The sequence below is a fragment of the Leuciscus leuciscus genome (assembly GCF_965113295.1).
Source record: "Leuciscus leuciscus genome assembly, chromosome: 17".
In the NCBI taxonomy this organism is placed as follows: Eukaryota; Metazoa; Chordata; class Actinopteri; order Cypriniformes; family Leuciscidae; genus Leuciscus; species Leuciscus leuciscus.
This window is the reverse complement of record NC_138741.1, coordinates 11,925,440-11,941,149: the sequence shown is the minus strand read 5'-3', so window position 1 is coordinate 11,941,149 and position 15,710 is coordinate 11,925,440. Positions and strand designations below refer to the sequence as shown.

At 35.5% G+C, this 15,710-nt stretch overlaps 1 protein-coding gene across 3 annotated transcripts in view; it reads right to left on the bottom strand.

The window, feature by feature from the left end:
- Positions 1-15,710, bottom strand: part of efr3ba (EFR3 homolog Ba) — a 25,345-nt gene extending 9,635 nt beyond the window's left edge. The window contains exons 1-10 of one of the 3 annotated variants that reach the window (XM_082142493.1): positions 15,486-15,710; positions 8,630-8,706; positions 7,755-7,882; positions 7,477-7,627; positions 3,589-3,710; positions 2,667-2,816; positions 2,089-2,214; positions 1,000-1,078; positions 418-553; positions 8-169 (exon numbers count right to left, since the gene is read on the bottom strand). In XM_082142493.1, coding sequence (XP_081998619.1) covers positions 8-169; positions 418-553; positions 1,000-1,078; positions 2,089-2,214; positions 2,667-2,816; positions 3,589-3,710; positions 7,477-7,627; positions 7,755-7,882; positions 8,630-8,706; positions 15,486-15,591 — 1,237 coding nt within the window. In that variant the 5' untranslated portion in view covers positions 15,592-15,710. Of the gene's footprint in view, positions 1-7; positions 170-417; positions 554-999; positions 1,079-2,088; positions 2,215-2,666; positions 2,817-3,588; positions 3,711-7,476; positions 7,628-7,754; positions 7,883-8,629; positions 8,707-14,296; positions 14,831-15,485 lie in introns of those variants that run through there. The other 2 variants (XM_082142495.1, XM_082142494.1) reach the window with 2 other exon arrangements.

The following is a 15,710-nucleotide window of genomic DNA, read 5'->3' as shown; positions in this document are numbered from 1 at the left end:
CACCCACCAATAGTTTTAATGACAGATTCTTGGAGTTGTCTCTCCTCATGTACTGTAATGACCTTGGAGCCCATGTTTGCAAAAGAGTCATAGGATCCAGTGAGTTCGTAGTCCACACTGAGCCTGAGCTGCTTCAGTAGAGTATTAAACACCTCCAGTACTGTGGGCCCTGTGGAGAGGTACGGCACACAGCCGAAACTAAATTAAAAGGAACAATGCAGATGTGTATGATTTCTACAGTATAAAATCGAATTATTTGTCAAACATATAAACATTGATGCATATGAAATTTTACATTAAGAAGTAAATAAGTAATGAAAGAACAATATCATCAGAAACAAAATCATATAAAGTGCTTATTTTGTCTAATGAGGTGGGTTTAGTGCTCCCTCTAGTGGTCTAAAGACAGCCTGGTACCTATGGAGCCACTGGCTTCTATGACCGCTGCTTCTGAGATCACCTCCACTATCCCAGCACGCACTCTGGCTGAATTCTTACTGTTGGCATCCAAGTGGCCCAAAAGCTGCTGAATCACCAGATGTGAATGTTGGGTCTGTCATTGGGCCAACAGTAGACATAGTTTTAATCAGTCAATCACACAGATGAACATGGAAATATCACATCATATTGTCATGCTTTAGAGTCACACTGAATGATAGTGTTCAGTTAGATTCAAAATACACTGTGGTCCAAAACTCTGAGGCCATTAAAAATTGTATTTAAACCTGTAAATAAATATAAACAGATTTTTAACACTAAAAACAGAGATAAATGTTATGATGTAAAGTCAATATGAAATGTTAATAAATCAATGTAATTTTTAACTCCAATTGCAAAAATAGTAATATTTTAGCTACTGGTATGAGACGTTTGAACCCCATTGCAATGTATAAAATATGGTCCCAAACACCCCATAATTATTTAGTATCAAAGGGCCATGCAGTCTTGTATTTTGCATTACATACTCATACAAATTTCAGCAAAGCTGTTTGTATCTACCTGAATGGAGTACATAATGATTTTGAAACAGCGCACTGCAAATGTTTTCCCCTCCCAGAGTGAATGATTATCAAGGTGCCTGAAAATACAAAAGTAAATGATTAGCTTCAGCAAACAGAACTAGAGCAGGATAAAGCACATAATAGTAGGTCATAAAATACACCGGCGTAACAGATACGTTTACTGTGTAGTTGTTTTAGGCTAACAATGAGGACGAATTGTTTAATAAAAAAATAAAAAAAGTATTCTCTTTCCAATTTTATATTTCTTTACTGCTTTGTATTTGTGTCATTATGGAATAAATAAAAAAATAAAAAATAAATAAAAAATTCTAGGACGACATAAATTTATTTAAATGGATAAATGGAAACCTTGACTAACAAAATCAAAAATCAGTTAATTTTCTATAAAATTTGTTTTAATTATTAATAATTCATTCAAGCAGTCATGTCAATTCCATTTACACTACTGTTTAAAAGTTTGGGATACAATTTAAAATAACTGTTTTCTAAATGAAAGTATTATAAAATGTAATTTATTCCTGTGACGGCAATGCTGAATTTTCAGCAGCCATTTCTCTAGATTTCAATGTCACATGATCATTTGATGAATAGAAAAGTTCAAAAGAACAGCGCTTATTTGAAATATAAATCTTTTGTGACATAAAAATGTCTTTACCATCACTTTTGATCAATTTAATGCATCCTTGCTGCATAAAAGTATTAATTTCTTAAAAATAAAATAAAAAAAGAATAAATAAGAAATTAAAATCTTACTGAGCCCAAACATTTGAATGGTAGTGTATGTGCATATGTACTAGTAGTCCAGTCAATTAGTAACATGATCATTAATGTCATCTCAATCATTCATTTATAAGTTTAATTTTATGCCATATATTGCCACATATACAGTATGTCCTTTATTATTCAAAATGAATATTGAAAATAAAATTTAAAATCAACAATTGTTAATTAATTGTTAAAATATTCATGCTAAAGTATTTGTATAAAATGAACTGAAACATGAAAACAGACGTGTCTCCTTGCTGCCCTCTTGTGTTTGATAAGGTACAGGTGCATAAACACTCACATGAGCACAGGCTTCACAGCATTCTTGATGTTGTCGTAGGCGGCTCGTCCCAGCAGCTCTCGAAAGCATCTCTCGGTCAGTTCCACTGGACTTTCCTTCTCCTTCTCTGCCCCTGGGGAAGGAGACCTATCGATTGGAATCAGAAACAGAAAACACACATTAACCAGGGCTGAATTAATAGGCAATTGTTGTTGGCAATACCATTAGTAGTGGTCAGTGATTTCCCCAGAGGTGAAGATATGAACAGGTTTTATGGTTCCAAGTTCATCACACAGTTCAATTCATGGTTCATGGTCTGCACATGACCCTCGGGCTTTGGGCTTATTAGGCTTACAGTACAGCAGCTTCCAGAATAAATTACTTTCTTATTGCATTTAAAAGCCTGACACCTCAGTTGTAGGCAGTCAGCTGTTATTTCACACACTTTTCAGTAGCATTCGATTAGAAGTTCATTAGCTTAATCACAAAGACTGGCTAATGGTTATTAGCAAGACATTGTTTCTCGGAAGGAAAATTCACACTTCCATTAGACTAAAAGTGTCAGTTTCTCGTCATGTGTGATTGTGTAAGCGAGGCACCTCTCTGCGGCTTCTTCCTGTTGGAGGTTGAACAAGAGCGACGGCACGATTTTGTCCATGTGCTGAGGGTCCCAAATATTTGCCTGCAGCTCGTCATTGACAGTCTTCCTGACCACCCCCTGAAGACCCCTGATCCCTGCCATACGAATCCTTACACAGAGATATACACACACACACACAACCCAAACTGACATTAGTTAGTCACGCTTACGAGACATGTGGATTTATATATATATATGGGTATTTTAAGTGCACTGAATTATGCAATTCAGCCCCTGGTGCATGAATTATTAAATCAAAGGAAAAAATAGTTTCCTTTTACTTCAAAAGAAGAATATATTACTTCTAATCTTGTTCCACTCAATGAGGCACAATCTCACCCACACACTCTCATGCAGGCATGTGTACACACATGTGAATTTCCTTTTTATATATCCTTCTACAAAGCTTTGAAGTTCACAGTAAGTCATATAATTGTGGATAATATTGTTTAATTAATTGCAATTTAATAATACATTTTTATTATTCATAAAATAATTAATAATTTTTATTATTTTATTTATTTATTATAACATTATTATTTAATTTCAAATAGTCTTATAAATGAAAGTCACACATTTTAGATTTAGGCAACTTCTATCTATTTTGAATAAGTAATTTCCTTTATGTATTTGAATTACATATACAATTTCCATCCATTTTAGATTACACAGTTTTAACATAAAAGGTATGTAGTTAAGATTTTTTTAACGGCTAGAGGGACAAAAGTTACACAGTGTACCTTTAAATATCTGTCCATGTTAAGGGACACCATGCATCAGAGGCTTAACCAACAAAAACAAGAAGAAACCAGATTTTGAAAATGCATATTTTTGGGGTGTAAAAATCTTCCTCTATTGAAATGCTGGAAAGACATGCTCACTTTGTGCGAATGTCTGGATCCTCGTAACTGGAATGGCACATCTCACTGAAGCGTGAGACAAAGAAATCGTAGCTACGATGGTATGACGGTGTATCCTCCTCTATGTTTGCAAACTTCACAAACTTAAAGAGAAAGAGCAGAAAAATATAGAAAGTTTGGTTACACTTTATAATAGGTGCCCTTTTCTACTATGTGCTAACATTAAATGCCTACAATACTATGGATTTATTGTGTAACTACATGTTGTTCCAGAATTTTTTTGCATTTACTGCTAACAAGTTTGAGTTACGGTTAGGTTTTTTAGGATAATGAGGATGATAGGGGTTAGAATTTTGTTACAGTTACGGTTAAGGTTATGGGTAAAGTTAAAAGTGTTAATTATATAATGCAAGTACTTTAAAGGGGTCATGGAATGCATTCTCAGATCTTTATATTATGTTTCTGGAGGTCAGAGTTCTGGGGGTTCTTATGAATTTAGCAAGTTTTTTTACATAAAAAAAAGTTCACATATTTCAAAAACACTTCATTTCAGAGGGCTTTACTTTTTCAGAAATGCAAGTAAAGCCCACTGCTGTGATTGGCAAACTTCACTGCACAAATCCATGCCCTCCTCCACAGTGTGTGTGTAAATATCAAGGACATTTAGATTTTCCGTTAAATGACCCCTTTAAATTTGGTGTAAAAAAAATGTCACTGGATAGAAGCTAATCAGACACATCCAACATGGACATGTTTTGTGACATGCCTTGATCCTCAAATTATGAACTAAACTATATAAGATCAAAGTAAAAAGACACAAACTTCATTGAATACATGGTTTGTGCCATAACGTGTGTTGTGCGGTGAAACGTTCAAATTCAAAGGTCATTTAGAAACCAAACACATTTAGAAGTCAAACACCTGCTATTGCTGAAGCTTGATATTGAATATTTGTATATTGATGGGCCTATGCAGTTCAAGGTAATATAAAACATTTTAAGACATTTTGTCAAAGTCTTGACAATTTGTGTCAATAGTTCTAAAGCAAAACCAGTTGAGAACCCCTTCTTTAAGGTATGGTAATCCGTACTTATGCGGCAAATGCACTTTTTCCAGTACACCAGATTAGGATATTTCTGATTAGGATATCTTAAGATTTGAGAATAGCAGCAGTTACCCAGTGTGCTGCAACTGATCACATTGAGTTCCACACCAACACAATGCCTACAGAGAACCTTCATACTGAGACTGAGATGAAAACTCTGTACAACCCATCAATTCTGTAAACATGCGCACTGCTTTCAACATTTATGGGCCACATGCCTTAAGCCCTGCCCCATCTGGCCTCTATCTGTAAAAAGTAATCTCTTTTTAATCTTTAAGCCCTTATATTTCAGAAGCATCAGATGTGAGCGGTTTTGAAGTTGAGAACTCTTCCCATTAGCATGTGAGTTAGGTGGGTGTAAAGCTCTCAGGGACGATGTTGAGGTTTCATGTTACTGTACAGAGGATAAATTCATTTTTGTTTTGAATGCTTGTCATGTAAAATGAAATGAGATAAGTTGGAATGGGCATATACATTATGAGGAGAACCATATTTCATGGTCTAGCTATAACATCATCTTCTCTATGAAAATAAAAACATTTTACGACATTTTAACATTTTAATTTCATTTTAATTTCAATTCTGAATTCGATTTTTGATTCGACTCAATGAATATAGATTTAATATAAATCCTATATTTATAAAAAAGAACAGTGAACATAAGTTTACAAGTGGTTGATTAATAATAAAGAAATTAAGAGCCACAAACCTGTATATTAAACTATTTATTTTAGGTACACTTTGGTACATTAAAACAGAACCCAGCTCTATATTTCATATGCATACAATGAATAGACAGGATTTTGATGCAAGATGAAAAATGTATGCTGAAAATTGGACAAGTCAGAACAGTCGCATGCCTTGATCAAAAAGGATCAGGTTATTTTATGTTTAAGATAAAACAAACAAAATCTCAGCATTAGCTGTAACATGGAGGCTGCAAGCCTATGAACAGTGTAGGAAAACCAATACTGGCTTTTGGGTGATAGATAAATAAATAATATGAAAAATGTAAAGCTGCAAGCAGCATTTATAGGGGTTTAAGCGGTTTAAGGCCTTTAAGCACATGCGTAAAAATATATTATGTTTTATTTAGCAAGCATGTAAACACTTAGGAAACCAAAAGCAATTTATGAAAGATCATATAAGAGATTCAGTCAAGAATCATTTTGTACAGACGTAAATAATGTATGTTGGATTGATGTTTATAAGGAAGTTCACCCTGATACTGCATTGTCAGCATTTTAAAGATTATTTTACCCTTTGGTGGACAAACATGCACCTATGAAAAAATGTACAGTGAAGAATGTTAGGGCACCATGGATTGTTAATGAGCTGAAAAACATTATGTTTGAGAGAGCTGTGGCAAAGGGTACAGCAAACAGAACTGGGAACAAGAAGGATTGGGACGTCTATTGCAAATTAAGAAAGAAGAAGCTACGCGCTTGAACCCCTAATAAAAAGGGCCTAAAAAAGGCCTATAAAAAAAACTATAGGGTCTCAGCACTTGATGCTTGAGCTGCTGGTTACAAAATTTATATCAAGCCTTTAAACTTGTACTTCAGAGAGGGAAAAGGTTGCTTTTTGCATTTTCAGCTCATTTATCATGGAAATGTGGTATTTTTTGTTGTGTTTTTTTTCTTCCTTTTAAACTGTAATACCTTTACTGATGGCCCGATCTCCGTAAAAGTTTGAACAATTCTTTAGAATAATATTGCGCTAAGCTAATTTGGTGAAGTTCCGCGCAAAGCAGACCATTTTTCAGTAATTTAAATGTCATTTTGCATAGGATAATATAGACCATTTTTCATCCTTATAACAGTTAAAGCGCCACCAATGGCCCGACGTCCATAAAAGTTTCCAAGATTCTTAAGGATCGCGTGACGCATGCGCATGCCCGATTTTGTGAGGTTGTATGCAAATCAAGCAGGAAGAGGGCCGCTTTCAGCCATTTCATTGGATTTGCCATAGAAATACATCATTTTGACACCTTTTTAACAGTTATAGCGCCACCGAGTGGCCAGTCGCCGCATCCTTTTTCATGCGACCACAGAATGAAAATTTGGTAAAAATTTCTCCGTTCATGAGTTATAGCCAATTTAGTAAAAGTGGCTCCTCCCACTTTGAACGTTTTGGCGGCCCTTAAGGACCGTGAACCGAAATTTCCATAACTATTGACAATCAGACTCCAGATAATCTTGCTGCACTGGTTTGGTTCCGGTCGGGCCAAAAACCTAGGACTAGGTCACAAAAGTAGGTTTTTGGAAAAACCCCAAATACCCGAAAATTTCCCCAGGGTGACGAGCCAAATTTGAGGCATAAGCCTACGCCTAACGGTTTAGGAGTTATGAGCCATTTCGTACTTTTGACCGGTGTAGCGTCCCCGTCAGGCCGTTCGGGCGCGCCTTTGGTGACGTTGTAAGCGGTGTGAGTACTACCAGCCCTCAAAGTTTCAAGTGTCTACGACTTCGGTCTGCCCGATCAGTTTTAGATGGAGAATGCTGCATCATGGGAAAATTAACAATAACAATAGTGTTTCAGCGCTACGCACTTTAACCCCTAAGAATCGATTCGTGGCCTTTGAGAATCGATTTTGAATCGACGACATTAATCGAAAAATCAAGTTTTTTGCCCAGCCCTACACCTGAACCTGTGGTTTTGATGCAGCAGCCACATCTCCATCCGCACTGCAGAGACACCCGACTCAAAGTAGATTTATCCAGTGATCATTTTCACCCTGTAACTACATCAATAGGTCCGTAAGTAGATTTCACTAGAGATTAAAGACAGTAAATTTTACTCACTGAGTTAGTGCCCAGGATCTGTAAGTTGGGTTTGTCTGCCTCCAGCAGTTTGCGCACCATAGTAAGGAAACTCTCCACAAAAAGGTTTATACTCTGACAGTGACAGGCCATCAGCAGCTGGTCCAAAGCCTCCATAGCAATACAAACATACCTGTGAGGCACACACAAATATGATACTGCCCTAACAACGATCACAGACAAATATATAGTGACAAATCAGGTATAAATTATACAGTCAAAACAATCACTACATTTTTTTTTCCAGTTTTTGTTTTTACCCATATCTATGCCGGGCAACATCTCTGGATAGTCTTTCTGACAGGTAGGCACCGATACGGTCTAGTTTCTCTGGAGCAGACAAGGCGTAAAATGTAAGCTTCTCCATGTTAGCTTTCACCAAACCGTCCTTCAAAGAAGAAGACAAGACAAGATGGGTAGACAGATAGAGAGACTATCAGAAGAACATAAGATGAAAAATGACCATAAAATGTCACTTTAAACTTTTCTCTCCCCAAAAAGAACCTCGCATAGATGATTTGTCTTCTATTCTGAGTCTAACACAGATCCTGAAGCTTGTATCATCATTCAGAAGAGAGACAGATTCAAATACTTTCCAGTTTGTGCTTTAACCATGGTCAAATATACCAGGGGGTTCTTTCTCAAATTAAATAATTGGCTTTTATTTGTAATCTGGAAAACTGTTTAATTTATACTTTGTGTTAATGTGCAATTCAAATGTATTTGCATATCGCATTTCCAATAAATATAATTTCAAAACTGTACAGAACATAGAGGCATTCAAGTAGTGAGAAAGCGAAGGATGAAAAAGACATTTACACAAATCATTTATGATCATATGCATGTAGCAAGAAATGAACAATATTTCTTAATGTTAAAATAATTTTCGTAATTTCCCAAATCAAATTTTCCAAACCCCAGTCTGAAAATCCCTGAAACTGAGAGCATGCGTGTCTGTGAAAACGACTGACTGCAATCGGGTGACCACGCAGCAGATCTGCCATGCCACAGTGGCTCTAAAACTAATAAATGTCACCATTGAAAGCCTATGTCTACATCACTGCATTGATCACTGATGACTGATAACCACTAGAAGCCTAGTGAACCATCCCTTTTTCATTTGATCTGACCTTACCTCAGGGTCTTCTGGAAAGATGTTATCCACCAGCCGCTTATAGCGGGGTCTCAGGGCCCCACAGCATCCACAAACCCCTGAATCACATGGGGCAAAGTGAATTAGAGCAGCAGAGCATCTCCAGCATGTAGTATTGATCAATAGTCTTTATAATTATACTCAATGTGAGGTTTATTTATTGCATCAACACATTAAATAAATTAGACCTGTGTGCTGTAATCTAGTAAGTGAGGCCAGTCGATTCAGGGAAAGGCATTAATCTGTATTTAAGAAACGTCTGCAGCTTGGTGTGCCGTTAAATGGATTTGAAAAGAAATCATTTAGAATTGTTTTGGTTTTACACCGCCACTTGAAAGCCTATAAAAGGCTTATGAAGACCAATAAAGGGACACATTGTAAATCACAAAGGAAAAATGGTAAAAAAGGATTTGATTTTCAATTGTCGTCGATTAGTTGGAAATAATTTCATTAGAAAATAAAGTTGAATAAGATATCATTAGTTATATGCATTAGGTATAATGAAATTACAATGAACAACATGATTATTTATTAGTCAGTGTTATTTATATACTGTTATAGTATTTATTATTATTTTCAATTAGTGTTAATTTTTTCATTTTCAGTTTTAATTTTAGTTTAAGATTTAGTAATTTTGTTATGTGCTTTTCTCATTTTATATATATGGTTTATTGTCATTCCAGTTCAGTTTTTTTAATTTTAGTACTTCAACTTTATTTCAGGCTGCCATGGCAACAATTTCTTGTTGAAGTTTTTCATCAAATATTTTATTTTATTTCAGTTACTGAAAATGATTTTGAATAGTTTTAGTTAATAACAACACTGAGGTTAATGTTCATAACCTTCTTATAAACTGTAGCAAAGTAACAGAGTCTGCTATGAGTTTAATGAATCATATTAATTGAGAGAGGCTAAATGGAATTCATGTTCTTTTAAAATGTCATTGTTCACCACAGGACTATTCAAGCGACCTGCATGAAGGTAAAATGTGATTAAAATTGTGAACAATTTGACTAGTCACAGCATCTAATATACAAACTTTTCCTTATAGATTCATATAATGCTTAACCTAAAATTTTGATGTTGAATAAAATCCGTTCATGTCCATGTTGTTTGTCAACTACCCAATTAAAACTCCACAAACATGCTTTCTCAATAAACACACACACAAACCCCCGTCTGGGCGGATGAGTCAGAGGCAGCACCTTGGCCAGACCCCTGGGAAGGACGAGTCTATTTACACCATTACCATAGTGAAAGAGCTTCATCATGGAGGAAAGTAAACAAACCAGAGCAGGTGGAGCGATCAGACTGCAGCGTTCAACCACCCACCCACACAATGGCTATTCATTCTAGTCAACAAATATTAAAGGGATAGTTTACCCAAAAATTTACATTTTGTCATTATTTACTGACGCTCAAGTTGTTCCAAACATGTAAAAGTTTCTTTCATCTGTTGAACACAAAAGAAGATATTTTGAAGAATGTTGGTAACCAGATAGTTTCTGGCCCCCATTGTCTTCCATAGTAGAAAAAAAAATCCTATGGAAGTCAATGGCTACCGTCAACTGTCTGGCTACCAACATTCTTTGTGTGTGTTCAACAGATGAAAGATACTTGTACAGGCTTGTAACAACTTGAGGGTGAGTAAATGATGACAGAATTTTCATTTTTTGGGGAACTTCCCCTTTAGGGATCATATCACACACAGTATGACTGATACGAGCAATTTATATAGAATCTATCAGTGAAAGAATCAGTCTACAAAACGCAACACAAAATGTAGGTATATTGACTGAAGCCTGCTGTCTGACTAGCTGCTGTCAAGCTTGCATTTACCAAGATCGTGATTGGCAATTATGGTGTGTTTGTATAGATGTGAGAAGAGCTGGAGTGTGAGTCACACATTGGCCCGTGCACCTGCTAGCGTTTTGACACATCAGCGTGACACCTCTACGCCTAAAGCATCACAAGCAGAAAAAAAAACAAAAAAAAAACAACCTTGACAGTCAACACGAATATTTCCACCCACACACTCAAGACTGCAGTGAATCCTCTCACACTCACACTGTTTCTCACTCGCAGAGTGTTTCTGCTGTCAAAAAAGGGGTCATTGATGACTGCAATGTGTAATCACTTAAAAAATTACACAAACAAACAAACAAACAACTATACAGATTGCTGTGCATTTTAATTGACCTAAGTAGTTGGTTAGGAAAAATACTTTCAAAACAACAGGTTTAATGGGTTTTGTCTGCTAGCTCATTCTTACAAATAAACACGTATATACATATTATTTGCTAAATGGAATTTAAACAGGCATAGGCTATGGAAAATAGTGGAAAATGTAATAATTATAAAGACATGCTTAAAAAAAATTGGAACTAAAAGTCAGAACAAATGATTAAAATAAATTAAAACTTATAGGGTATGTTACGTTTACTTGACAAATTATGTCTGCATTTGCATTTTTCTTGAAACTTTGCATTTTTTTGTGTACAGACGACAACGTTGTCAAAACAATCTCGTTCACACGGATCCGCAAAAACATCTAAAAACGCTGTGTTATGCATGCCAGGTCAGTAGTTGGAGATGTCACTTTGTAAAGAAACACTATGTGCCTATAGACTGAACACGTAATGCGCGTGTGCATGATGTCACTGTTGTCACAAATTCACGTTTTTGCACTGTGGTTTACACCGAGACGATAACGGTATAGTTCAAAGACTTGCACTTTGAAACCCGTTTTCAAAAGTTAGCGTTTTCAGGCCCCCAAAATGCTGTTGTCATGTTAATGACCAGCCAAAAAGCATAAAAAGTTTTACGTTTTTAGTTGAAAATGGTGTCGAGTAAAACAAATATTATTCTAAATTTATCTTATTATAGTTTTTAATAATAATAATTTTTATTATTATGAATAATATATATATTTAAATAATAATTTAACTATAAACTGGTTTAAACTGGTAAATCTCAGTGCATAAAAAATGATCTGTACCATGCATTTGTGCTTCTAAAACGAAGGACTTGATGAGCAGCCCTCCAACATAATCATCCAAATAGCAGAAGGTAGGCTAAACATTGAGTTCATAAATCCAAGCTCCATACAAGAGCTACAGGAACTGCTTTACACTGCATGAGCTATATTTATGAAACGCAAGCACTTTGGCATTCTGCTTCTCGGACAGGGTGGTAAATATTACCTCCACAGTTCCCTCTGGTTTACAACCCTCATAATTCTGTCTCTTATGTGGGTATATGTACTCACCTATCATTCACCTGACAGAATCTATAGTCACACTGACTGAGCCCATGAGGCCCAAATATCTGCTTTTAGGTTTATTATTTCAACTCACTATATCATAATGCTGTACATTTAATGACAATGTTAACAAAATAAATGTAAACTGTTACGCTCAAAAAGCACAAACAACTAAATAATTAACATCAGGAGTGTAGCATCAATTCTAGGGAAGTAAGTGCATACTTTGTTGCCAAGAACAACCTACATGCACATCTGCTATCTGCATACGCTGCAAAACAAAGGCTATCGCTGGCACTGTGACAAAGAGGATTAGGTCACAATAAAGAACTAGTCATGCTCGGATGTACTACTATATGGCTGATATGATATCCTCCAAGCTGGCAGGGATACTAGAAGACATCCAGCTTTAATAGGGCTTTGATTAGAGCTACTAAAGCAATTACATAACACACAACTCACTATGCATGCGAATGAATCAAACTCCATGTTGTGGAAGCTACAGTATGGAAAATCAATCTTTCCGAAACACAAAACGCAGACTCTGGGCACTGCCTCTCTCGTAGTGACGCATTCACTCTAAATACAGTTCCCCTGAATTGTTAGAGCTTCTTAAAATGACAGCTATATTTAGCACATCAGCCAAAACAGTTGCCATATCCCTTCAGATTGCCCAAAACAGGACACAATATCAAAGACACTCACTCTCATACGGCAGTGTCACAGTGAAAAAGCAGAACTACAGAGAGGGAACTTCATGATAGGGAGGAGAATGTAATCTATTGAATTACTTCCTTAACTTTGTCACTGCCATCTCTACTTCCATGAGCAGTTAGTTCATCTAAAACTATGATTTGCATACCCAGGAATCTGTATGAGAATAATGATGTGCCTTTTTGTAAAAGCTTTAGGGTACAGTGAATGTGTTTCAGTATTGCTATTAAAGCATTACATATTATGCCCTAAAATAGTTTGCAATTGTTACCAAAATGTGAATATAAATGGCACACAGTGATGTCCAAAAGTCTGAGAATATACTAAGAATAAAACATCTAATTTAACATATAAATCAAAAGAAAATTTGGGGATTCAGAAAAAGTAAATAAAAATAAATACATTGTGGCATAAATTAAAAAAGATACACTACCATTCAAAAGTTGAGTAAGTAGCCTAAGTTTGTAATGTTTTTAAAATAAATGTATTTTATTCTCAGCAAGGCTGCATTCATTTGATCAAAAACAGAGTAAAAACAGTAATACTATTGTACAATATTATTCAATTTAAATAACTATTGTCTTATTATTAACTATTTCATATATTTCAAAAAAAAAAAAATCAGGATTCATCAATGAATAGATAGTTAAAAATAACAATGTATTTGAAATATAATTTTTTGTACATCGTAAATATTTGTTGTCACTTTTGGTCAATTTAATGCATCCTTGCTGAATAAAAGTATTAATTTCTTTAAAACATATCTTACTGAGCCCAAACTTTTTAAATGGTAGTGTATATTAAGGATTATCAGGATTCTAGTGCACAAATAAAAAAACAAGTATATTTGTAACACTGACTATGAGAACTCCTTTGTACAAAAAGCCAGATTTTGAAGCACTGAAGCATACAAGAATAACCGAAGAAAAGTAAATTTATCAATTATTTTTATACTCAATATCATCAATGCCAATGTCATTTTAATTATATATGTGTGTAGGATGTATGTAGGAAAAACATATACATGATTTGTCATTGCTGATTTATTCCTCTTTTGAATTCCTTAAGTGTAAAAATCTGAATAGCATAATCTATCATCATATATGACTGACTTAATCCGACATTCTCTCAAAACACTGTTTTGTGGCATGCATGGAGAAATCTGGGTGAAATATACTCAGGCCGTTGAAAATGTAATCGATCTGGTTTTGAAGTGCTACAGCCAGTCGCACATCCACGCTGTGAGAAATCAGAGTCGCAGCCTGGCTGCCTGCAGCTCACTCAAAACATCCTCGACCATGCATGCTGGTCGGGCAAAATCATACAAATAAAGCAGGAGATATAAATAAAATAAATCAATATGTGTACAAACATGTAAATGCATAGTCAAAGTAAATAACTGGACATTGAAGTAGTGTGGTTTAGTAGTGCGTGTTTAAGTATTTGGTGCAAAGTGTGGATGAACCTAAACCGGTGCAGCCTGAAAATGAAAAATGAAACGAAATATGCACAATAAATAGAGCAGAGCTGCATTGCTGCATGCAATCTGTTGCTTCAGCATCATTCTGCTGTCATTGCCATAATCTCCTCTGATGCACATGAATCTTTCCTTCAACACAGGGAGGGAATTACCATATATACACATAATCATGCACTCACACAATCGCCCTTACCGTACATTGATGGAAAACCTGATGAAATTCTCTGTTCTTTGCCTGAAGCCTCTTTCTCTGTCACATAGCCAGAGAGAGAGAGAGAGAGAGAGACACAGACACACACACACACACACACACTCACAGACACTCAATCATACACGCACGCTCGCATACGCCGCATGTGACCGGGCTCCAATGACCTTGGATTTTCCAAACAACACGGCACCGCTTTCCCTCTATCAGGAACAATGCTGGTTTAACACACAGGTGCACACACACACAAATACACACTCACACACAATCAAGCACGCACGCAGCCCCTCCTCAGCAAAGACGAACACATTCACACACCTCCTGACCATTCAACAATGAGTGGGAGGGAGATGAGGAGGGCGTTAGAGAGATGGAGAGGGTGAAGACACAGGATGAGAGGGGGAAGGATTCAATTGGTGCAGCCATGCGTCAATCAACTAGAACCCCTCCTCCTATTGCTGACTCTCTCTAGTCTTTGAGTAGTATTTAATTGTTGCCTATTATTTTTTGTATGTCTGTTTTTTTGCACAATTTTATTTATTTATTTTTTATAAAACATGACTTTTTCTTTTTGGCTGCTATAGAAAGAGTATGATTAAACATTGATTTTGTCTAGAGTTTTTAATATTATATCTGGTTTAAAGAGAAAGAAATACTATGTACTTCATAAGAAAAACAAATCCACTTTGTCTAAATAACTAATGAAATTATTATTCACGTTGTTTAATTTTTTATTTACTATTTTTAACAAAAAATTATTTAAAAAATATAAAAATAATAAAAATAAATATGTCATAAATACGTCTTGAAAATCTTTATTTAAAAGAAACCTAAATCTACATCAGGATACTAAGTGTTTTCTACTCTGGCCTGACGTGTAATCCATGGCATGTGAAATGGCTCAGTATTAATCTGACCGGGTTTCAGTTTTAGACACAAAACTATGACTTATTCATGAAAACAATATTTTTTGCAGTTGCTAAATGTTGCATGAGTATTCCTATATCAAAAATTAATGGATCAAATTTCTGACAAACAGAGAATCTGGCATTAAAAACATCAAATGTAAATAAATTGCTCATGTGCTACAAATGATAACATTAAACATGGCATGTTAGTCCAACAGCATGAAAGAAACAACAAAAGCACATTAATAGCCTAAAAACATGCTTACCACCTCCAACCTGATGATCCAAAAGAGTACTGCAGTCCAGGAGAAGTCTTCTTGGACCTAGAAAATTAGGGAGACCTGAAAAATTAGGGAAACTTGCAAGTGGCATCTTCTTGACTATCCTTAAATAACTTAATGAGAATAATATAAACTTTTAAAAACGAATCTACTGTGGGCTTTATTTCAGAATCCTTTTATAAAAGCATGAAAGTCCAAAACTACCAGTTA